This window comes from Monodon monoceros, unplaced genomic scaffold (assembly GCF_005190385.1).
Source record: "Monodon monoceros isolate NGI ecotype Baffin Bay Population unplaced genomic scaffold, NGI_Narwhal_1 Super_Scaffold_17, whole genome shotgun sequence".
Lineage (NCBI taxonomy): Eukaryota > Metazoa > Chordata > Mammalia > Artiodactyla > Monodontidae > Monodon > Monodon monoceros.
In genome coordinates, this window is record NW_021703773.1 from 24,689,559 (window position 1) to 24,713,691 (window position 24,133).

Sequence of the window (24,133 nt, forward strand, 5' to 3'; positions counted from 1 at the left end):
CCTCTCCCACTTCCAACTGAAATTCTGGATGAATTTTGGGTTAGATTCCTTTCTTATGAACTGGCTTATATTGGAAACAGAAGTAATTGGACGATCTTTACCAGTTCATTATACTTTGGCTCTGGAAAAATAGTCCTTGCAGTTTGCTTGCTTTCCCAGAATAGAAATGAAGCAAAAGCCGACACTGATACGTGAGGCCTTTAATGCCTGTAAAGTAGCCGAGGGTCGTGCTCCCAAGATGGGCTGCGGCAAGCGGGCTGACCTGGCTTCTGTCAGCACTCACGGTGTTGATTCCTCCTCCAGGTGATGTTCAGGTTCCAGGACCTCCCACCAACGTCCACGCCTCAGAAATCAGCAGGACATATATCGTCCTCAGCTGGGACCCACCTGCCCCCCGTGGCAAGGAGCCGCTGATGTATTTCATTGAGAAGGTACACCCCGGGTGGGTTTCCTGAAGCAGCAGATCTCTGTAGGCTTTCCCGTGGTGCTGTGTCGTGTGTTTTAAGGATGGGCAGCTCTCAGATCGGTTATTTAACGTGAAGCTGCAGACACTGGCGGAGCTGTGAATGCCTGAGGGGTTCTGCGAGGGGCGTGGCATCCGAGGAGCTTGTCCCGCTCAGGCTGTGCCGCCCTCCGCGGGGGCCAGTCAGGCTCCCGGCTCCCCGCTGTACACGAGGGCCTCGCACTGAGGCAGCCGCCAGCTTTCTTCCTGCTGGAACATTCTAGGCTCCCAAGTTCTGAGGGTTCCGGATGTGGGCAGGGGGACAGCAGCCCCTGCTCTCAGTTTGCTCATAAGCCGAGTGGCCACTTGGTGGCGATCGTGTTGAGGAATTCACACTTCAGATGGCGAAGGGTTACACAGAATCATTGGTTTGCAGACTTTTTAGGTCTGGACGCGTAGGAAGAAATAGTTTGTGTGTTGCAGACACACACACACACACACTGAATGTACATCACCAACTAAATTTCAAACACAGTATCCTTACTCCGTGCCACGTGTTCTCTCTCCTGCTTTGGTCTGTCCAGTTGCACTAAAAATGCAGGTTGTGGCACAGTCATTCAGATCGCTGGCCTGTGATTGGGCTGTGGACCGTTGTTGAAAAACCTGGATAACCATACGAATCCTGTAACTGTGGTTTTGTGATACTAAATTTATATTACAATGTACTAGGCAATCCAATACGTGTAATATACACATAAAGTCTATAACTCTTAATGTGAGCATATATGTCTCATACAGTAGTAATGTGTGATACGACAAGGTGAAGGAAGGCAGAATGGAAATGAACGGTTTTCAGGCTCCAGACGGTATAATGACCCTCAGCTTTCTCTACTTACCTGCAAGGCTTACCTGTGGGCAGAGTCAAGTGTTAACTTCTTGCTGCTGGGTGCTAGCTTGTTGTTTTGCATCATGAAAATCTAGTGGTCAGCCCTCCCAGGAGGAAAGGCGCTTTCTCAGGCCCTCTTTAGAGACATTTTCCTACTCACCTACCCAGTGCCGGAAAGACCAAGTTTCAGCAAACACATTTAAAAATCTTTTAAAATTTTAAATTATTTTTTATTGAAACGTGGTTGGTGTACGGTATTATGTTGGTTTTGGGTGTAGTATGTAGTGATTTGACATTTGCATACATTATGAGGTGGTCACCACAAGTTTAGTCACCATCTATCCCCATACAAGGTAATTACAGTATTATTGACCATCTTTCTTCTGCTGTACATTATATCCCTCGACTTATTTACTACAGGACTGGGGGTCTGTACCTCTGACTCCCCTTCCCCTATTTCACCCCCCACTAGCAAACCCACTTTTAAAAAGAGGCCTGCCTCGGGCTTCCCTGGTGGCGCAGTGGTTGAGAGTCCGCCTGCCGATGCAGGGGACGCGGGTTCGTGCCCCAGTCTGGGAAGATCCCACATGCCGCGGAGCGGCTGGGCCCGTGAGCCATGGCCGCTGGGCCTGCGCGTCCGGAGCCTGTGCTCCGCAACGGGAGAGGCCACAACAGGGAGAGGCCCGCGTACCGCAAAAAAAAAGAAGAGGCCTGCCTCACCGAGGGCACCCTTGCATTCCCTACCCATTGCCACGGGTGGTGAGCAGCAATACAGGGTGTGTGATCAGGGAGAGGAAGCTTCCAGGACAGCCTGAGGGGAGCCGTGGTGTCCAGGGACCCCGAGAGGGAGGGGCAGCAGGGAGCCCGGGAGGGAGCTGGACTGGGCTACTCCCCAGTGAGCTGGCCGGGCGAGGCACCCACCTCTCTCTGTTGCTCACGGAGGACGGTCCTGCCCCAACCCATCCAAGGTGGTCTTTGGGGGCCTTAGTTCCTATCAGGCCTAAAAGGAACCACAGGGATGGTTGTGAGCCAGCATCCTCTATCTAGTCCTGTATTTCCACTTTATGTCAGGACCAGGCACTAGATGCTAGGAATGGCGGCGCTCTGGTTAATAGCTTGGCATCTGAGCACAGTTTGAAGCACGCGTCTTCCCCCGAGTGAGCTCTGCTTGGAAAGCCCACGTGTGGCCACAGCCCAAGGTGCACGGCCTGTCCTATCCACGTTGGGCTCATGTGCTGAGAGTTTGGCTGCGGTGAAGGCAGTGGTGCCCTGCGGTTCTTGGGGTGCAGAACCCCAAGAACTTCCTCCACCCCTGCTTAGAAGATGGGCAATAGCTTTTCTAGAAGCTTGGCTGTAAGACGCGAGCAGTGTTTTCCCCACTCCCTCCCTGTCTTGCCTCCTTCAGCCCCAGGGTCCTTTTCTCCCATCGGCCCAGCTGAGTGTGCCCAGGGCTCCCCTGCTGCCCCTCCCCCTGCTCTCCAGATGGCGAACATACTCGGGCCCAAGGGGGCCTCTGACTGTGGACGCCTGCGTCAGTCCAAGAAAGCCACTTCACTTTTGCTAAAATGAGAGAAGACTTCTCTCAACAGGAATCTAATTTCTAGAAGCCTGGGTTGTTCGAAATGCTTTCCCAGTCCTTTCTGACGGCCTTAGTGGGGTCAGTGTACACCCAACTTTTACTACCTCAGGGTTCCTTTCACAAAGGGGGCTTATCTCTATAGGAAAAAACTAAATTAGACATGTAATCCCAGTTTTAAAAGTAATCGCCAATGATAAAACTTAAACACGCCGTGTAGAAAATTTGGAAAACACGTATATGTTATATAGAACAAAATGAAAATCACCAATAATTTGATCACGCAAAATAGTCATTATTAACATGTGGGACATATTTAGTCTTTTTCTCCATCGGTTTTTATATCTTGATATATCATACATACAACTGGCATCCTGTATTACATTTAACAAAATGATACAATTCCTCTCCTCTGAGTAAAGATCTTTATACAATAATTTAAATGGCTACATTTAATGTGTATGTGTCATTTTGTATCATAATGTACCTACCCTACTGCTGGTCATTTAGGTTGCTGTCCCTTTGTTATTACTATAATAGCTGAGAAAGAGCAAAAGGTTTAAACTGGAATGTGAGCAGTTATGATGGAATTTTACACGTCTGCTCCTCAATTATCTCTAATTGTTTAGAGTTCATCCTGTCTTTACTAAAACTACGACCTATGTATTGATTCCCTGAAGATTCCCATAGGTTATTGGCTTTCATGTAAAAATGTTCTCTGGTAGCATTTCCAACTTTGGGTAGTTTCTCACCTCCTTCTCCAAATTGGCTTCCTTTTCCTAAAATTCAGAACAGAGGTATTGATGGCCCTGGAGGTGCCATGGGCTGTGGGTCCCCCGCGGTGTAATTGAGGACCAGAGCGGAGCATCCCCTCCCCCCCATGCGGGTCTGGGGAGCATGGCTCCATCGAGGCCCCTGTCTTTGCAGTCCGTGGTCGGGAGCGGAAGCTGGCAGCGGGTGAACGCACAGACGGCCGTGAGGTCCCCCCGATACGCTGTCTTCGATCTTGCCGAGGGGAAACCATACGTGTTCCGAGTGTTGTCAGCAAATAAGCATGGCCTGAGCGACCCGTCGGAAATCACCGCCCCCATTCAGGCCCAGGACACCATCGGTGAGTTGTTAGCGCGAGTGACCAAACTGTAGGATGGGCCCTGAACAACGTCACCCGTGTTGGACAACCATCACCTGCGTTGATAAAGACGTTAGTGTCGCACGTGATTTAAAATTCAAATTGCCTTAAAATTCCATTTTACAAGAGATGAAGATCTCTCTGCCTTGTTTTGGTCAACATTTCTCCAAAGTTCCATCTTCTTTTTATGAAACCAATCAATGGATTAGCAATATTTTTAGGCAATGGCCACTTTAAAAAAACCCCAAAAAACCCAACCCTAAATGCATCAGGGTTTCTTGCCCATATGTCTTGAAGTTCCCTCTCAGAAGATGTCAGGTCAGATTAGAGAAATTCTGAATTGTGCAAGGGGAGAAATCCATGGTTTGATTCTGAGTCCCTTGCAGTCCCTTGAATCTGATAGAATTGTGTCCTATTTTTTTTTAAATGGCTAATTTTATATCCCAACATAGTTCCTTCCCGGGTAGCAAAGCACGTGCATCACTGGGGGAGCTTTGTGGATGGGTCTGTAGGGGTGGCACGGGCAGGAGATTCTGTGATGGGAATCTCTTTCTTCGGAAGGGAGCGACTTGGAGACAGAGAGCACAGGGACTGCCCGGAACCTCCTGGGTGCCCCCTTGACCTGCACCGTCTTCCTTGTCCAAATCTCATCTAAAGCCCCAAGCTCTGCGGACAGGAGGGCCTGTGGGTCTCTGGCGTGCCCCCAGACTCCCATGCCGCTGAGCCTGTGTCCCTGTCCCCCCTGCACAGTGGTCCCCTCAGCCCCTGGCCGCGTCGTCACCTCCCGGAACACAAGGACGTCAGTGGTGGTGCAGTGGGACCAGCCGAAGCACAAAGAGGACCTGCTCGGCTACTACGTGGACTGCTGCGTGGCCGGGTCCACTGTCTGGGAGCCCTGTAACCACAAGCCCATCGACTACAACAGGTGCTGCCTGCTCGGGTCCCCCTCCACCCGACATCCTTGCCCCCGAGAAAACGTGAGAAGCACACCCCCCCGGGACCCACGGGGCCTTCGGGTGCGGGTGCCACGGCAGGAACACCTGTGACGTCCATATCACGGGCCGGGTTCCTCACCCACACATGGGGGCTGCAGAGCTGGAAGCTGGGGAGCTAGTTCTACCCCATGGCTGAAGTGCTTTGTCTGTCGATGAAGAAAAGCCCCAGAGCATCTCCTCTGACGTACTCAGCGTTTAAGACTTACCCTGAACAGGAGAGTTAACGGGAAGGGTGTTTTATTTCTCTGTATTGATGTTTTGAACTTTTAAAATTGCTTTGTTCACAAAGCTGACAGGCCCTCCCTCTGGCCACCAATTGCACAAAGCCGGGGAGGGGGTGGAGAGAGGCTCCTGTGCAGGGGCGACAGCGGCTCTGCCTGCAGTGGGGCCGAGCACCTTTCCTGCCGACACGGACTTGCTCCCGTCTCACGGCCTGCAGGGAAGGCCTGGGTGTGTTAGGGTTCCCGCAGGACGCGCTTAGGAAAATAGCTGTCAGATCCTCCACTGGTTATCCATTACGTCTCTGACACCCTTCCCTCTTCACTCTTTAAAAACCAATAAATTGGGAAAAGCTGTGGCTGGAAAAGAAGAGACACAACTGACGCTAAAGTTAGATGTTATGCACAGTCCACGCCAGCAAGTGCAGGAAGAGCTCCCAGAACAAAACACCTCAAATATTCTAGTGCAGGAATTTCGTGAATGCCTGATACATGTTTGCAGACTCGGAGATAAATAACTATTGCTCACGTTTACTGAGTACTTACCGTGTGCGAGGTGGCTGTGCTGAGAAGTAGGTACTATGATCCTCTTTCACAGATGGGAAAACAAAGTCTTTCCGGGGTTAGGTAACTTGACTGAGGACATAAAATCTTTTAGGTGTCCAAGCCGGTCTCCAAGCCAAATCTTAGCCAGTGTGGTGTGACTCCTTCTCCCCTGAGTTATACAGACGTGGGTTCTTTTAGGAAAGGAGAGGAACCCTACTTTAGAATAGAGCTTTGATGCAGACAAAACCAGAGGGCTTGGAAATGAAGGGGGAGCCTTGGCACTGAGTGAGGTCACTCAGGATTTCCAGGGCTTTGCTTCTCGCGCCCCCCCCGGGGCCCGCGGGCAGCAGCTGGTGCCCCCGCCACCCCCCGAGTCCAGCTCCCTTCAGCCCCAGAGTCGTTGGCTGTTGCTGGCTTACGTGTGGACGTGGCGTGTTGATTGGAATTAATATGCATCCATGAGGCACTCGAAGAAGTAAACTTCTTTTCAGTCCCAGTGACAGATGTTCGTGGCGTGTTCAAGATGCTCTCTGTGTCTATTGCAGGAAGAAAAAGCGTTGAGCCTTGTATTCACGCCCCCGATTCGTGTTTTTGTCAGGTTTGTGGTGCACGGCCTAACCACCGGCGAGCAGTACATCTTCCGAGTTAAAGCCGTTAATGCTGTTGGGACGAGTGAGAATTCTCAGGAGTCTGACGTCATAAAAGTCCAGGCCGCCCTCAGTAAGTAATTCGTGGGCGACTCTGTGCCAGCTTTCGGTTCTCCACTACGTTTTCATTTCTGCATGAACAAACCTTTATGATGCCGTTTAGAATATTACCGGAGGGGAAAAGTGGATGTAAATTGTTGAACAGAGAACATGCAGTTCTGTGGAAACCTCTCATCAATTGGCTTGGAAATGCCAGTGTGAGAGGGAGAAAGGATAATATGCTAGTAAAATGCAAATTGAAAATAGAAAATATTATCAGAGGTCACACTGGTTTCCAAGCGCACGTGCCCCCATTACAATGTATGCTGTAGGGTGTGACCGTCTCTTTACAAAATCGGTGCGTTCAAAACAGAACGTCGATGGCCTTTTCAGCTATTCTTAGCTCAAGGAACTTAACGTCATTCCAGAGGATTTCAAGTGTTTATGTAACTCTGTGGCTTTGTTCATAAATAGTGATCTTTCAAAATTATTATTCTGACCACACAGAGCACTTCGGGGCCGAACTTGCAGTGATGGGCCCTAGGAAGCTTGCTCTGTGCAGCTCTGTGTTGTGTAACGTTGGTCTGGTTGTTTCATATAAAATGGACCCCATGACTTAAAAGTATTCAGAAAGATTTAGAACCACGATCGCCTCTTAGACACATTTTGAATCGTAGTATTATCTTTTCGCTTCTGAGAGAAATGTTTTGCTCTTTATTTTTGTCTTCAACTAAATCTAAAAGTATCTTCAGAGATTATGATTTCTCATCTAACAATAGATAGAATAACGTTACTGGAATTTCCAAGGAATGTCAAATCTGATGATACCGAGGTGGGCGATATAGTAAAAGACTAACTCTTATTTTAAGCTCATTATAATCTATCAGTTTTTCCCAGGACGGACTTTCAAACATTACCACTAGCCTCTTCAAGTCATTCCTACTAAAGGAAAGCCAATCGTTTATGTTTTAATTATGCAATAAGACCAGCTCATTCCCGGGTACCTGTATCTCGGGTAACAGAGGTTGATTGGACGTAGGTTGCTCGGAGTCGGGGAGGGGGGAAGCAGAGACACATCCTCTTCAACCTGTTAGGAAAAGATGGTCCATTTCCGAGCAGGGTGTTCAAAAGGGAAACTTGAATTCATACTCATTTGAATTAATCTGAAGTTTCTATAACTATGGGGGAAGTTAAGACTCACTGGCCTCAGTCTATCGGTCATCACTGGCTGTGGAAGGTGAGGTTGTCATTCTTCATGGGCGTGATGAGAAAGCTGCTCTCTCAAGGTTTTCCTTAGAGGAGGGGGAGAGTCTTTTGTCTCAAGTGTCCTTCTTGGCCTTTGTATTATTGAAATATTGGAGGATGTATGTATGGATGTATGTATCGGAAGATGTATTTAGAAATTGCAATAAATATATATGAAAGAAGCTTCTTAAAAACTTACTCTCTTTAAAAGAAGAGACAAAGACAAGCGAAGATGGTGAGCAGGGAGACCTGGACAGGACAGAGGGGACAGGCACCCAGGGCCATCTCCCATTGCTGCGCATCCCTCTGAGATGCTGGAGCCGGCCGCGGTAGGTTAATGATTATTGCACTAAGATCCGGGTGACTTTCCCGATGTGTTTCCTGCAGCCGCCCCGTCCCATCCTTACGGGATCACCCTTCTGAACTGTGACGGCCACTCCATGACCCTGGGCTGGAAGGTGCCTAAGTTCAGCGGTGGCTCACCCATCCTCGGTTCCTACCTAGACAAGAGAGAGGCTCACCACAAAAACTGGCATGAGGTCAACGCCTCGCCTCTCCAAGAGAGGATCCTGACGGTGGGTGCTCATGGACTCGTTCCCTTTTACAGGCAATTTCTCATGTGGGGCAGGGTCCCCGTTCTGTGTCTCAGAGTTCAGTGACATTAGGCAATTTGACACAGAAACAAAAACGAATGAAACAATTCACCATGAGAACTTAGGGTCACGGAGCATCTTCTTTTGAGAAGTGAAGCAGAGGAGGCGAGCCGGCAGGTGGGTCGTTTGCAGGTGCAGGTGTTGCTGTGAGCGGCATCCGGCCTCCAGCCTGGTGGCTGGAGCTCTCAGCCTCGGGGCAGGATGCACAGGAGACGGTGACGATCGAGGCTCCTCTGCTTGTTTGTCCCCGTTTCCCAAGGAAGGCGTGTGCTCAGGCTTCCCAGTGAGCCTCTTGCCCAACTACACGTTCCATCCGGGTGCAGGGAGCGCGAGCCACATGGACTTGGAGTAAGAAAGAGCAGAACCAAGTCGCCAGGCGAGCCCTCGACAGCCCGCAGGCAACAGCTGTCACCTCCCTGAGCCCCCACTCCTCCCCGTGAGCCACCACACGGGGCTTCTCGTGAGAGAGATGAGGGAGAAGGTGTTTACTTAACGGAGCACGCGGGTCGGTGACGGTAGCTCACGCGGTTACCGGGCAGCACGCCCACCTGTTCATTCACAGGAGTCACGCGGTAAAGCGAGGGGTTTTTTGCGGGAGGCGGAGAGGAGGTCTAATCCCTGTCTTGTACAAGATTCTGTGCCAATACCTATATTTATGCAATACGTATTTCTCATGCGTTTTATTGTGTATGACGCGTATTGCCAAAATTCATGCTCGGTGCGAAGATCCTGGTGTTTTGTCCACGCTTGTCCCCGGACACCTTACTATTGGCTGTCAGGTCCCAAACTCCGGAGGAAATGCCCACGTACTTTCTGAATGCCGGCATTCCACGAGGCCAGACCTGCCTTCCGGGGGATAAAGCGGCTCCACGTGACTCGTGCTTGCTTTGGGAGCTGTTGTGTTCAGAGACAATGTCATCCAGATGCTGTGTTTGATCCAGTGGCCGGGCTACCAGGCAGGGCTGATGGTCTGGTCCAGGGCCTTCCCTCCATCTTTTGTGGCACCGACCAGGCAGAGTGGACCCTCAGGGGCCTCCAGCCAGTGTGCGGGGAGGAGACAGGTCACTCCCCACCGCCCCCGGCGAGGATGCTTCCCGTCCCGGGCCCTTGACACCCCAGGTGCGGTGCCGCCGGGGGTGGAGGGTGGAGGGTGGAGAGCCTGGGCCCGAGGTCAGGTCCCGCCCACCGTTCTTCCACTGGCTCCTTGTGGCTTTTGTCTCCGAGCCTGTCTTCCTGCCTGGGTCATCACGTCATCCCCGGGGGGAGGGTTTATGGAGTGAATGAGGCAAGCTGTGTCGGGGTGAAGGTGGTGACTGCAACATGCAGGTGGATCAATAACCTTCCACAGACACGTACTCGACTTACTGACAAGGTCCCTCACCCTCACGTTCCATCTGTAAATCAACCAGGAATACCCCCTTTCCCCCGATGGATCGTGGGTCGTAACGCAGCTTTTGTTTCACCTATTAATTAATTAATTAAGAAAAATTGAAGTATGGCTGATTTACAATGTTGTGTTAGTTTCAGGTGTACAGCAGTGATTCAGTTATACATTCACATATGTGTATATATGTATTCTTCAGATTCTTTTCCCTTATAGGTTGTTACAAAATACTGAGTGTGGTTCCCTGTGCTGTACAGTAGGTCCTTGTTGTTTATCGATTTTATATACAGGAGGGTGTACCTGTGAATCCCAACCTCTTAATTTATCCCTCCCCCGCTTTCCCCTTTGGTAACCATGAGCTTGTTTTCTACGTCTGTGGGTTCATCTATAATTTAAACATCCTCTGAATAGGTGGAGGGCTTGGCAGAAGGCTCACTCTACGAGTTCAGAATTGCCGCCACCAACCTCGTGGGGATCGGGCAGCCGTCGGACCCCAGCGAGCTCTTCAAGTGCGAGGCCTGGACGGCGCTGGAACCGGGTAAGACGGTCTCTCCAGGACTCACCCCTGGGTACCTCGCGTGCACACGCAGGGCTGGCCGGAGAGGGGGTCTTCCGTGGCGCCAGCCCAGGCCTTCCCAGCCTCTGCAGCCAGCAGGCTTCAGTCACTCTGCACGGATCCTGGCACCACTACCACGTGCCAGGCCCGGGGCAGAGCTGTGCCTTAGGTGGCCCCGCCCTGTGGTCTGGGCCATGGACACACAGGTAGGGCAGTGACAGGCACAGAGTCATTAGCACTGAAGTGTGAGGCTGTGGGGCCACCCACCCCCAGCTGCTCCCCCGAGTCGAGGATGCTGTGGCCGGAGGCTGGTCCAGGGCAGGCCTGTGCCAGGTGGACTTCTCCCAAAGGGGCGGAGGGAGGCCAGCTCCCAGCAGGAGAGGCTCCAGCTGGGCCAGAGTAGGGACAGCAGGACCTTACTGACTGTGTATTCACTCAGGTCTCCTCCTCCCAGAGCACATGGGAGCTTGGGGCCTCTGGTTCTAAAGTGAACATTGACAAAATCTCTGCATTTACTCAGGGCTCCACATTTTCAAACTGTTTTCACAAACTTGCGGGGACTGGGCATCGATTTCTCTGTATCCGGTCCATCAGGACCCCTAATGCCATGGATAATACGCTCACGGTTTGAAGAAAACAAAGTGAGACAAAACAACGAACCTGAAGTTGAAGCTTAAAAGCTCTAAACACTGAGACGATTGTTCAATTCTGTGGCCAGATGATATGGCTTTTCCTTTTCTTCTTTATTTTTTGGGGGTGGGGGATACTTGTTTTAATGAAATTAATTTTTTCCCCTGGAAGAGTCAGTGGAAGGAGAAGCTGTAGAAGTTCCCAGGGGCTTTGGGGGGCTTAGAGTGATTGGTTAGGGTGGGACCCCTCCTGCCTTTACTGCTCAAGGCTCCCCTGGACCTGGGCTTGGTTACTGTCACAGGCGGGCCTGGGGTACTAGGCTGGTGGAGCTGGTGAGAGCTTGGTTCCCCGGGTGGTCAGACTCCCTGGGTGAGTCCTGTGATTCCCGGGTTTCCAGCCCAGCAGGTGGGTGGGTACCTCAGGATCCTCTCCTGCACACCTTTCTCTCTGTGAGACGTACCTGCTGGTCCCGGGCTAGCGTGTGGACTCGTGAATTAGTCCACAGGCTCACCTGACTTTTCAGGTCCTGCCTATGACCTGACGTTCTGTGAGGTCCGGGACACGTCCCTGGTGCTTCTCTGGAAGGCCCCGGTGTATTCAGGCAGCAGCCCCATCTCTGGGTATTTCGTGGACCTTAAGGAAGAGGATTCCGAAGAGTGGATCACCGTCAACGAGGCCACCACGGCACATCGCTACCTAAAGGTGACAGTACACCTTCTCAGGCATTGTCTTCTGGGGAACGTGTTTCATCCCTGTCGGGGGTCTAGCTCAAAGCCCCCAGGGAACTGTGCACATGAACTGGTACCCCTGCTGCCAGCCAGCGGGGTTCAAGGAGGTACCCGCCCCTCCGTGGACATGGGGAGCGACTGCGTGTGGGGACCATCTGGATGGGTTTCCTCTGCTTCCTGCCGTCTGACAACCCCCCACGGTGCTGACACTTCACGGTCATGGACTGTGTTGATGTGCCTTCCACAGCGATGCTAGAATTATGTCTTTCCGCACCAAGCCCATGTTTACTTCACTCAGTTCACGTGATCGCTGATGCACGTCTATCTGATAAACACACATACACACGTACACACAGTGTAAACACATTTGACAGAACTATGATGTGTAATTTCTCTGTCCCCTCTTTCTCCAAATACTTCTGTTTTTAGCACCTGCAATTCACCAGTCACTGGGGTCAGGTTAGTGGTAACAGTGGCTTAGACCTGGGGACCCAGCTGCCCTCGTCAGAGGCTTTATTCTTTGGGCTGTGGGCTCTGGGGTGTGATTTAGACAGAGAGGCAATGTGCTTCCTTAAAGAAAGGCCGCACCTGAGTGACAGGTAAATGGGCAGCAGCCTCTGGAGGGCAGTTGGACAACATGAAACAAGATCAGTGTCGTCTTCTGAACGAACAAAAACTGCTCAGAATCCAGCTAAATGAATTCGTTAGAAATTAGCTAATATACATTTTATTTTTGGTTATCAATGCAGATTACAATATACCTCATCCGTAGATGTATAAGACATGGGTTTAATTTTTTTGTGTGTGGTACGCGGGCCTCTCACTATTGTGGCCTCTCTCGTTGCGGAGCACAGGCTCTGGACGCACAGGCCCAGCGGCCATGGCTCACGGGCCCAGCTGCTCCACGGCATGTGGGATCCTCCCGGACCGGGGCACGAACCCGTATCCCCTGCATTGGCAAGCAGACTCTCAACCACTGTGCCACCAGGGAAGCCCAAGATGGGTTTAATTTTGATATTGCCCCAATGATAGGATATTTTGCACAAACTAAAAAATCACATGTGAAATGATATTTACTCCCGTAGAATTATGTTAAATTTCAACACCAGATTATAAACTAGATGATATGATTTCAATTCTGCTTTAAAATATGCAAAGAACAAAGAAGAGGATATATCAGAACAGTAGCAACCCTGTTTATTCTCCCCAAGTGAGGTCATGAGCCTGCCCGTCTCCTTTTCCCTTCTGCACTTCCTCTGTACGGCTATTCCGACTGGAAGAATAGGCTATTTGTAAAAAGAAAACACGTCTGTAATAAAATGTGATGAAGAATGAAGTCATTTTCATCTGTCTGTTCACATGTGACATTTCCTCCTTCTTTCAAGGTCTGCGACCTGCACCAAGGAAAAACCTACATATTCCGTGTCCGGGCAGTAAATGCGAGTGGGGTGGGGAAGCCCTCAGACACGTCGGAGCCGGTACTTGTGGAGGCCAGGCCAGGTGAGCCTCATCTGCTCGGCTGTTAGCAGGGCAAACCTCACAGCAGGGTGATCTGGGAGGAGGGATGCGTGTGTGTGTGTGAATGGACGGCGGATGCATGGACAGTACCCGTCACATTTATAGAAGGAGTTGGATTGACAGACGCAGTACAGCATGTCTTCAAAGACCCACTGCACGCCCCCCCGCCCAGCATCCTGGGCAGCAAGGGGCACGTGAGGTCATTCTGCAAGGGTGGCAGGGTCTTCATTTCAGCAGTAGAACGTGCAGGGATGACGATGGTCTTTTATGTTACTGCTGAGTTTTGATCAGAAATTATAAAGCCACTGGCAATCTTCTTGGTTAAAAGTAGTAAGAGCCCAGCTGAGGGGACCTTGGCGGGGAAGTGCTTCCGAGGGGAGGGGGGTGAGCTCACGGGATACGTGGGGAGAAGGATCTCCGGAAACCATGTTTTCCCTGGATTTCTCCCCTCCCTGGAGATTGGCTCCATGGATACCCTGCCACCCGGCTCTGTGCTCCTCTGTCCTCCTGGCAAGGGGCGCATCTGTGTGCACCTGTCTCAGGCCGGCGTGTCTCCTCCAGTTCTGATTCCTAAGGGACAGATGCTGACTGGCCTGTGTTGGGCCAGGTGTCCACTTGGTCAAAAAGGAACAAACAAACAAACAAACAATCCCCCGAAGGAAAAAGTGGAGAAAGTAGAGCCCGGGTGTGTGGGAAACAAGTGCCCTAACCACGCTGCCCGGGCCCCCAGGAGTGGCGAAGGGTCAGATCCCAAAGGGCAAAAGGATCGTTATGGCCGGGATTGGCAGCCCAGAGGGTTTTCTCCAGTGGTGCTGGATGCAGAAAAGGAAGTGGACAGACATGTGATGACTTAAAACCCAAACCTGAACTTCTCTGCTTTCCATCAGCTGCCCAGAGGGCTCGCTCTTTCACATCTGCCCAATGTCCTGGGTAGACCCTAGGCAAAACCTGATGATTCGATGTAAAACAAGCCCTCCGCCTGGGCCATCCCTCCTCCAAAAAAAAGACTCGGAAGGATACTGTGTTCCTAAGATGCTCCCTGGCATTCTCGCTCTGCAGGCACCAAGGAGATCAGCGCGGGCGTGGATGAAAAAGGTGAAATCTACCTGAGCTTTGACTGCCAGGAGATGACGGACGCCTCTCACTTCACGTGGTGCAAATCCTACGAGGACATTGCAGGTGACGAGAGGTTCAAGGTCGAGACCGTGGGGGACCAGTAAGTTCCACTCTGGAGTTGGCAATCACCACCTCTTAGGAACGCCTGCAAACACAGTAATTAACATACCGGCTTTCCTTCCCTTTCAGCTCGAAGCTGTACTTTAAGAATCTGGATAAAGTGGACTTAGGGACTTACTCTGTGTCCGTCAGTGACACGGATGGTGTGTCCTCCAGCTTTGTCTTGGATGAGAAAGGTAACACCTGTAGGACATAGGCTTCCCTTTTGGGGTTTTATAACATTTTCAAAGATTGACCCTAACAGAGAAAAGACTGATTTGCTTAGAAAAGGGGTGTGTGTTTGCAGGAGGCTGGGGGTGGGGAATCCTTTTTAAAGCCAAAAATTACTTTGGAAATTACACAAACTCTTGAGTTTGTACTCTAGCCACTAAAGAAATCACTGGTCCGGGAGTATTTTATTTCTTGCTGTATATATTGCTTTTATAGCCTTCCACTTGTACTTTTAGAGATGAGTTTTAGTTACGTTTCATTAGTTTGGCAAGTAGCATATTAGCAAATAAGTCCGTAAAATTAATGAGAGGCGCACAGATGCAAGAATCCTCCCTTTTCTCCCAACATGGAATAATCGAATGATGAAAGAAAACACATACATGTATATATTTATATGTATATATTTTTTTATGTGTGTGAAATAATATTTAATTTCCATAGTTAAAATCACTCGCTCTCTTATAAACAGAAAACAGCAGAATGAAGTGAAGGAAGTCGGTTTACTCTGCCCCGGGGAAAAGCAGCCGTTTCTCTTAGGCAGGTGCCCGGGTCTGAGTCCCCCAGACAATGAACTGGCCTCGGGAGGAGGATTCTTCCACGGCCTGGGTTGATGTTTGTGTCCAGCCCTTATCTACCACCCCGTGCTGGTCAGAGCCAGTTTTACAAGTTTGTACAATGATTAGTCAGTGATGTGGACGGAACTGTGTAGCATTGGACAGAACCCTCAAAACTCCATGTTGGGCCTTTAAAAGCTTCTGAGTCTCTGAGGGCCCTCAGTTAAAATGCCTTAAGTTTGATAGTCTAATCCTTTCCTTATCAGCTGGCATCTTGCTTGGCTGCAGTGAAGGGTGTGGTCCCAGGAGAGGGATACAAGGGGGGACGCCTAGGACGGGAGGGGAGGGGACAGGGTCTGATGGCCGCAGGCGTTCGCAGGTCCCATGCAGACGTTGGGGGCATTGGGGTGAGCCCATGTGCATTTAACGGGACCAGCAGTAGAACAGCAGAGGGGCTGCACCATCTCTGCTTCCTGGGTTCCCTGGCAAGCTCACTGCTCACAGACAGGGCGGGAAGGGACCGGAATCTGCTCACCTTCATTTTAAGCTGCCCTTTCTGACCCTCACTCAGTGGCCTTCACCCAGCTCTTTACTAGCAAAACATCCTTAAAGACTTCTGACAAGTGCTGTGCGCCTCTGCTCCTTTTGAAAGTTTGCAGATGACGTTTTCACCTTAATTTTAAATCGTTGCAAAGGATGAGCATTTCCAGCACATTTTAGGCTGTATATGGACCTCAAGTACATTTCAGGCAAAACCTTGATGCTGCACCTTTAGCTCATTTGATGTATGGAAGTTCCCACTGTGAGACCTAATGGGGGTGTCAGCCCTCACCCTCAAATCAGCCGTCTAGGTGGAGTTACTTCTGGTCACAGAAAGTCTGCTTCATTGTTCATTTCAAATAAACAGGTGCATACAGATCTTGGTGACCATGGTCTCATTTCTAAATGCTAATTTTAAGAAGAAAGGAAGGAAGGAAGGGAGGAAGGGGGAGGGAAGGAGGGAAAAGGAAAGAAGTGGTTTAGAACCTTCAATTTTTCTTAACTTGCTCTTGGGAGTCTCAGGAGCAGTGCATTTTTACTTTTTAATGTATCATTATTATTTATTATTTAAATTCATGATAATACACCACAGTGAAATTCTGGGTGGGTGAGAGAGGTGCTGAAGCAGGACGCTTTTAACGACCAATTTCAGGAAAGAGTTCATATGGGATTAGAGGATCTGGAAATGGGTCCCTTTACATACCCCCTCTGTAGGTCTTCCTCTCTTCGAGGAATACACCTGCCCCCCCAGTGCCCCCCACTCCCAGGGACCTCTGCCCTAACCCGTCCTAACGGGTCCCGTTAGTAAGTGGGTTCTTTAAATGGTGAGGATTTTAGTTGCAGGCGGTCATTCACTGGAGGGAGTATTCAAAGTTACAGTTATCCCATGTCTCCTTTTAACTCCCAGTTCTAATTTCTTTCACAGCCTCAAATTAAACTTGGTGATGAGATGTCAAATCTCTGCTTTGCTTTTAAGCCAGCTTCTGAACGTACAGGTCAAAACCAGTGATTATATTTTTCTTAATTTTAGAGCTGGAACGTTTGGTGACGCTGAGCAATGAGATAAAAAATCCCAGTAAGTGAGCCTGGAGCTCAGAGCAGGATTGCGCTCTGGGAAGGCATGTTCGTTACCGCGTGCAGCTCTGGAAGGGACGCTCTGGGGAGAGGATGGCCTCGTTTTGTGCGCCAGCTTTTACACACTTGTCAACAATTCGCTCAAAACAAGTATTAGCTAATATTGTAACGTGTAGCAATTTTCATTGCATGCAGTGTTTTGGATTTCGGGTTGAGTGTGGCTGTTTAATCCAAGTGAGAATTGTATCAAATGGGATCTTCAGTTATTGGATTACATTGAATTCAGAAAGAATATATCCATCTGTGGTCACCGGGCCCATCAGGAAAGCAGACCGTGCATGTGCAAGGTTCACGGGGCATGGAGGCTTTGAATGCAGCGCCAGGCTAACTAGAGTCTCATTTCTTTGTTTTGGTTTTCATAATCCAGTTCAATACTCCGGGGTTTCACATTCTCCAAAAATTTAATAATGAGGATTGATATTTTCCTATAGTACACAGCTATTCCTTCTCACAAGGATTCACGCATTATTGACTTGTGATCTCTTTTCTTCCTGTAGCGATTCCTCTGAAGTCAGAATTAGCTTATGAGATTTTTGATAAGGGCCAGGTCCGCTTCTGGCTGCAGGCTGAACACTTATCACCAGACGCCAGCTACCGCTTTATCATTAATGACAGAGAAGTCAGTAACAGCGAGGTGAGTTCATGTGTGCGTGGCCTCTGGCTTTGGAGATGGCCAGGTATTACTTGGGAAGGTCAGTTCCTGAAAGTCAGTATTCTGGGTCTGTCTTCATCCCTTTTCGAGCTGTAGAAGTTGGGGCGTAGAAGGCTGACAACATGAATGAGAATGAGAGATGGTTGATTCTTGCAATGTACAGAGATTTGGTCTCGGTTAGATGAGAGATCAGGAGGCCTTTAAATCCAAGCCTGTTGGAATTAAAAAATGACCAACTACGTTTAGAGACTTGGTGTTATGAAAAGGTTCAGGTTATGTGGGGTGGCGGTTATCCTCAATGGATCAGTTTATTCACTCTTGATGACAGTTTTGAAGGGGTGTATTTTTGCCCTGATGTGAGCAATGCCTTCCTAGGCCCCCCTCCCACTGAGAGCTGCCCATGGAAGGCGTCGGCTGGGAAATTAGTTTCTGCACCTTCCCTGAGCTTTTAGGCTGCCCCCTTGGCCTGGCAAATCTGAACAGAGAAAAATGTGTAGGATGCTATGATACAGACACTTTGCCCTTCTTCTACTTTTAATTGTGTAGAATGAAGCTGACAGATATTACAAGGATTCCTTTTTTGCCTGTGGCACATTGTGTCTCCATATATGTCCTCTTGTCTAATTATTACAGCGCAACTGGGAACCCAGTTAAAAGATGACCTGTTTGATGGAGCCTTTCTTTGTTGTTCAGCGGTGCCCTTGGGGTCTCTCACATCTCACCATCTTTACCCCCTCCGCTCTCTTTTCCCTTGATACCCAATGCATCGTGTCTATTTAGCTATCCCACTGAGTCCTCAGTGCCTCAGCGGTGTGTCTGCTGCACGGATATTAACGGGATGGTTGAGATGTAGGGATTGCTCATGCCAGGTGCGCGGCCCACTCACTCTCCCTCTGAGCTGGGCACCTCATCCCTAGTCTGGCCTCTGTGTCTGATGGGTTTTTAGTAAAGCTTCGTTAGACGAACGTCCCTCGGGCAGAAATCGTGTACGGAGAAAGGTTACGTGAGTTTTCTTATCCAGTCCATCTTCCCCATGAGAATGATGGCATCCTTGGAGAACTGTACAAATTGGGGAGTTGGCTAGTAAGTAGAAAGCATGCGGTTTCCTCCTGGCTGCAAAAAAAGCCCACAGTATGGATACTGTGTATGGAAGAGCATCGCATGATCAAGGTAATTGGAGACAATTTTCTTTGAGCAGAGATCATGCTACGGAATGCAATGGAATTTAGTGTAATTGCTCTTTATTTGTAGAACATCTTTTGATTAACATCCCTACCTGCTGTGGAGAGCTTGCTTTAAATACGGATGTCTTTGCTACCTGGCTCATCGTTTGGAATATGGCTGTACTATTTCCTTCCTTAATTAGCAATCCACAGGTGACTTTTCCATGTGGAGATTGATGCTATTTTGTGAAAGTCACATAATAGCCTGTATTTATGGCCCCCTTAAAATCATCGAACATCATCTCGCTGCATAACGGCAATCGCTAGAAGCCTGATTCTTTTCTCAAACCTGCCCAGAGCCTGCGGTGCAGAAGCTGAGAAAATGGAGAAGGCTCTGGATTGTTAAGAATCCGGCTGGTGAGCGTGGTTCCTTCTCACTTCTCAGACCTAATTAGAGCAGGTTCCTAGAGGCCTCTACTCACAGATGTTTGATGGGGGCAAGCGTCTTACAGACCCAGAGCAGCACCGTTGTCTGATCAACTTGAAATTTGCTCCCCGTATTCAAAAGCAAATACTCAAAACTGCAAAGAAACTCAAGGACCCCGGCGAGGTACACCTGTTGCAGCCCTCTGTTCCTTGCCCAGCCCCCGAGAACTACCGGAGTCTCCGGGGAGGGAGCAGTGTCCTGCTGCCGTAATCAGGAGGCTTCCTGTAATCGGCACCACCTCCTGAAATGGCCTCTCTCTCAAAATGTAATCTGAGCTCACGCCTTCTCGTTCATTGCTCTCTCTCTCTCTCACTTTATATACACCAAGTTCCCATCGAGAAAAAAATCTAAGCGATGTTGTACAAGTACACAGTGTATGCTTTACTTACTTGAAACAATATTGGAGTTTCCGATTTCCAGGTGATTTTTTTATGTTTCCTGGAAGTCAGGGCCTGTGGGCAGGGGTGGGCTTTATTCACTTAAAACCTGAAAGTCATATTTGATCAAACAGAACCTCAGGCATCACGTTAACCCTTGGGGCCTCAGACACTGATCTTCCTTTCCCTGTGGACGGCAGCTTATAGTCTGCAGATGGTTTTTGATTGTCCGCCGTAGCCTAGAAAAATGAGACGTAAACTTGCCCTCCTGGAGCTTATCCCAGAGTTGAAGAAATACAGCTTCAATCAGAGAATGATACAGAAAAAATACAGAATGGAGAGCGTGTTAAAACAGTACAGCGAGCACCGATTCAGAGAAGGCGGGGGTGTGGAGAGGCTGGAGTAGTTAGGGGAGATTTCAAGAGCAGTGGATTCCTGGGTTCTCCTTTGGAGGAGGAACGCAGAAAATGGGCCCCGGAACAGGTGGGCCCTGCAGCTTGCACACGCGAGAGCTAGCAAGGCAGGGGGCCGGGGGGCGAGGAGGGTGGGCTGACCAGGGGAGTGGCCACAGGGCATCTTGGAAATACACTTGGATTAAGCGGAAGGGGTCAGACAGCAGAGGTGCCGCGTCCAACGTCAGGCAGGAGGGTTTAGAAACGATGCCCGACGCTGAGGGAAACGGGCTTAGGGATGTCGAACAAAGGTGCTATTTTGCTAATATCCATCTTCTCAGCTCTCTTGCGACACTGGCATTTGGAATCCAAAATATAAATGTCACCTGAAAGAGAAAGAAGAGCATTGTGAAAATAAATACACACGATGTGTCAGAAAAAGGCCGATCTCACACATTTTCTGTTAGTTACCCACAGACAGGAGTTCTTTGTGATAGTCTCATCAAGGTAAGGGCTGTAGAAGGAGTGCAGGCTCTCGGGGCAAGGAGTGGCCTTTCCTCCCTCTCGTCCTGTTTGTTGGCTGCTGACCACAGGTTACTGGCGATGACTCGCTCATCTCACCCCACAGCCCCACCTTCCTGGGACGGCTCATTACTCAGGCTGGGAAGCCTTTGGTTAATCCCAGCTGGGCTCCTCTGGAAGCAAGCAGGAATGCCTGCAGGAAAGGTCACCAGCAAAGGTTGTCATGCTTTTGTTCATTCTGGGCGTTCACCTTCAACCCTGGTGCTGGTGGCGGTGTTGAGTGGGGGCGACCAGTCGGATGCCCGTGTCCCCAGAGTCCCCGAGACTGAAGCCCTTGCGGCTGTGGAGATGGTTGGTTGTTGCCTGTGGTTTTGTGATCGGACATGGCCAAGGGCGCCCCGTTCTCTTTCCCCCGTGTGCTGAGTTACCTCACATCAGGTGCACATTCCCGAGGAGTGTGCAGAGCTTCTGTTGGGTTCTTCGTGTGTAGGTCACTCCCCACGCAGACCTAGGGCCTCATCGCCGAATGTCCCTCGTTTGATCTTTGGTTCACCAAGAGGTCCCTCGTTTGCTCTTTGGTTCACCGAGAGGTTCAGTGGCTGAAATTTCTTTTTGTGTGTTTTTGGGGCACCATGATCCCTTAAGATACAATAGTTGATGCAACCGTTAGGTGCCAGCGAGAAAACTGGAGGGAGGAATTTCACGGTGGAATTCTCCCCTTCCTTCTGTGCTCCCAGACACACAGAATCAAGTGTGACAAGTCAACTGGCCTTATCGAGATGGTGATGGGTCAGTTTACCATTGAAAACGAAGGCACCTACACTGTGCAGATTCACGACGGAAAAGCAAAAAGTCAGTCTTCTCTGGTCCTCATCGGAGACGGTATGCTGTGTGGAAGGTCTTCATGTGTCTGTAAAGGAAAATTCAAAGCAAATTCTTTCAACCAGAGAGAAGCAAATGTATTTCATTTCTATTTGTTTCCCCTCAAATATTGGATTTAGCATTCAAGGCTGTCCTAGAAGAGGCTGAATTTCAAAGAAAGGAATTTCTCAGGAAACAAGGTAGGTGGTTGGCTGGCTTCCCCACCACTACTAGCACAAGACAAAGGTTTAGGATTTGAGCATTTGCTTGGAGCAGATCCTACTTAATGCCAAACGACTCTAACTTCGATTTTAAATGATTGAGAAGTCAGACCACTTCTTGGCTGTAGAAGTTTGGATTCTCTTCTGTTCTTTGACCTTTCCCATTATTTCATCGGTATTTTCTCTTGCCTCTACCTTGAAAAGCCCTGGAATCTATTGTTGAGTGTTGGTATTTTCCTGCAGTGATAAGGAAAGGGTGCCTCCATTACACGTCCAGATGGAGTCCAGTGATTGTGACAAAAAGGAATAAAGAATGGGGGTGGGTGAGTTGGGGGGATTATTAGGAGAAACGGAGAGAGGGCAGTAGACCCAGTTCCAATAGCCAGGAGCTTGTTATTTTACTTAAAAGTGTGTGAACTTTTCAACTTTTAGATGTTTTCACTTTAATTACAAACAATACTTTTTAAATATATCGTTTTAAAAATGCATATTAAAAATAAATAAATAAGTAAAAAATAAAAATGCATATTAACTAGATACAAAGGAAAATGGATAAATTTTAGAAACTGAACTACAACCCAAGGGTTTATTTGAAAAATATTTTTTATATGGGATTTCTATAGTTTTTGAAAAGAAGTTAGAATACAGCTTTTAAAATATAAAATGAAGACATTTTTATTGTTTTAAGTTATTTTTAGTAGTCAAAAATGTTTATTTTACTCATTTCTACAATATGATTTTTTTTCTACAATATGATTCCTACAACTTTGTAGGATGTATTTATATGGAAGAAATCAATAAATACTTTCTAAAACTGCTTTGTATTTTTGTGTTGAATGTATTATTAGCATATGACTTCTGCATTTATATTAAGTAAAAATGATATTTTTGAAAGATATATAAATTAATCTTTGATTTCAAATGCTATATAAATATCATGTGTTGACATACTTGCTAGGTCAAACGGCTTTTTCTTCATCTTACCTCAATTAGTTCTCCTATTTTAACGTTTTTTTATACCATGCTGTTGGATGTTGTTAGACACACGTCTTGAGAAAAAAATATAATATTTCATTATTCTTCCTGCTAAAGAGCAATAGCTATTAGACATCACCGAGAAGGAGAGATCAGACGGCATCACCCAGCTAGAAATAGAGATTTCAGTATCAGTATTGCACACACTGACTGCGGAGCCCTGAAAATTAGTTTTATTAAATTATCTTGGTTTCAGACTGAACAGCTACTTTCTTCTGCCCAAAATGCATTTGTATGTGTGTGTATATATGTGTACTTTTTTTCCTTTATTTAAACTTTTTTCCCTTTTCCCCGCCAGGCCCTCATTTCGCTGAGTATCTGCACTGGGATGTTACAGAAGATTGTGAAGTCCGGCTGGTCTGTAAGGTGAGGAATCGGTTCTAGCCAGGAGAGAGTGAGACTCCCATTCTCGTGACAGTGGAGACAGTCAGGGAGCAGCTACGTTCAGATCACACTGGTGGTGAAGCGCAGGGGGTTGGATTAGGGGCGGGTGGTACTCAGACTTTCAGTCTCGTCTGTGGTCTCTGTCAACAGATTACAGGGGCAACGGAACGAAGATTCAAGTAGGTAGTTTATAAAATATTTATTTAAGATTTCAGTAAGTGAACATATGGGAAAGAATGCTATGGTGAAATGTATCTGGTAATTTCTATGCTGCTCATATGATTTCTTTAGGAAATAAAAGGTATGTTTGGGGAATAAGATGCTCTTAAGTTTTTGTTTGAGCAATTCAGTAATAAAGTAAGCCTGAATCACTGCTAACTATAAAAACCTGTATTTTGGGGAACAGACTTTAAGTTAACAAGCCCCTGCTACATGGCTGTCTCTGTAGAAGAAGAGGCTGTGGGGAAAGCTCGATCGTGCATCATTTCTGTTCCCAAGCTACTCACAGACAAGAGAGGTAAACAAGCAGACAAGTCAACAGAGCGGTGAATCCTGAGCTGAGCGCGGGGGGACGACCGAGAAGGATACAGGTCGGCGAGGGTGGTCCTGAGCTGAGCGCGGGGGGATGACTGAGAAGGATACAGGTCGGCGAGGGTGGTCCTGAGCTGAGTGCGGGGGGATGACTGAGAAGGATACAGGTCGACGAGGGTGGAACCTGCTCCCACAGGCTGAACTGTGAAACAGCCGCGTGGGAAACTAGGAGTCGCAGCATTAGAGGGTGAATTATGAGTCGGCCGCTGTGGAGAGCAGTATGGCAGCTCCTCAGAAGTAATGGGTGGAATTACGATACGATCCAGCCTCAGATAGATACGTGTGCACCATGATGGTGGCCGCGCGATTCACAATAACCCAGTGTGGAGGTGGCCCAAGTGCCCATCGATGGATGGATAAACAAATGTGGTAAATTCGCGGACTGTCATTCAGCCTTTTAAAAAGGAAGGAAATCCTGTTACCTGCTACAACACGGATGATCCTTGGGTGAAATAAGGCAGACCCGAAAGGACAGACCCTGTATGATTCCACTTACGTGAGGTCCCTAGAGCAGTCAAACTCATAGAGAGTAGGATGGAGGGGGCCAGGGGCTGAAGGATGGGGGTAGGGAGTCAGTGTTTA

General features: G+C 48.7%; 1 protein-coding gene across 2 annotated transcripts in view; it reads left to right on the forward strand.

Annotated features, from left to right (window-relative positions):
• The window catches only part of MYOM2 (myomesin 2), an 88,694-nt gene that overhangs the window by 45,390 nt on the left and 19,171 nt on the right, over positions 1–24,133 (forward strand). For both annotated transcript variants that reach the window (XM_029226713.1, XM_029226714.1), the window contains 15 exons: positions 304–431; positions 3,832–4,015; positions 4,784–4,958; positions 6,391–6,512; positions 8,111–8,298; positions 10,172–10,298; positions 11,470–11,648; positions 13,060–13,174; positions 14,252–14,408; positions 14,498–14,604; positions 16,763–16,807; positions 17,364–17,500; positions 21,197–21,341; positions 21,461–21,520; positions 22,875–22,942. In XM_029226713.1, coding sequence (XP_029082546.1) covers positions 304–431; positions 3,832–4,015; positions 4,784–4,958; positions 6,391–6,512; positions 8,111–8,298; positions 10,172–10,298; positions 11,470–11,648; positions 13,060–13,174; positions 14,252–14,408; positions 14,498–14,604; positions 16,763–16,807; positions 17,364–17,500; positions 21,197–21,341; positions 21,461–21,520; positions 22,875–22,942 — 1,937 coding nt within the window. The remainder of the gene's footprint in view (positions 1–303; positions 432–3,831; positions 4,016–4,783; positions 4,959–6,390; positions 6,513–8,110; positions 8,299–10,171; positions 10,299–11,469; positions 11,649–13,059; positions 13,175–14,251; positions 14,409–14,497; positions 14,605–16,762; positions 16,808–17,363; positions 17,501–21,196; positions 21,342–21,460; positions 21,521–22,874; positions 22,943–24,133) is intronic.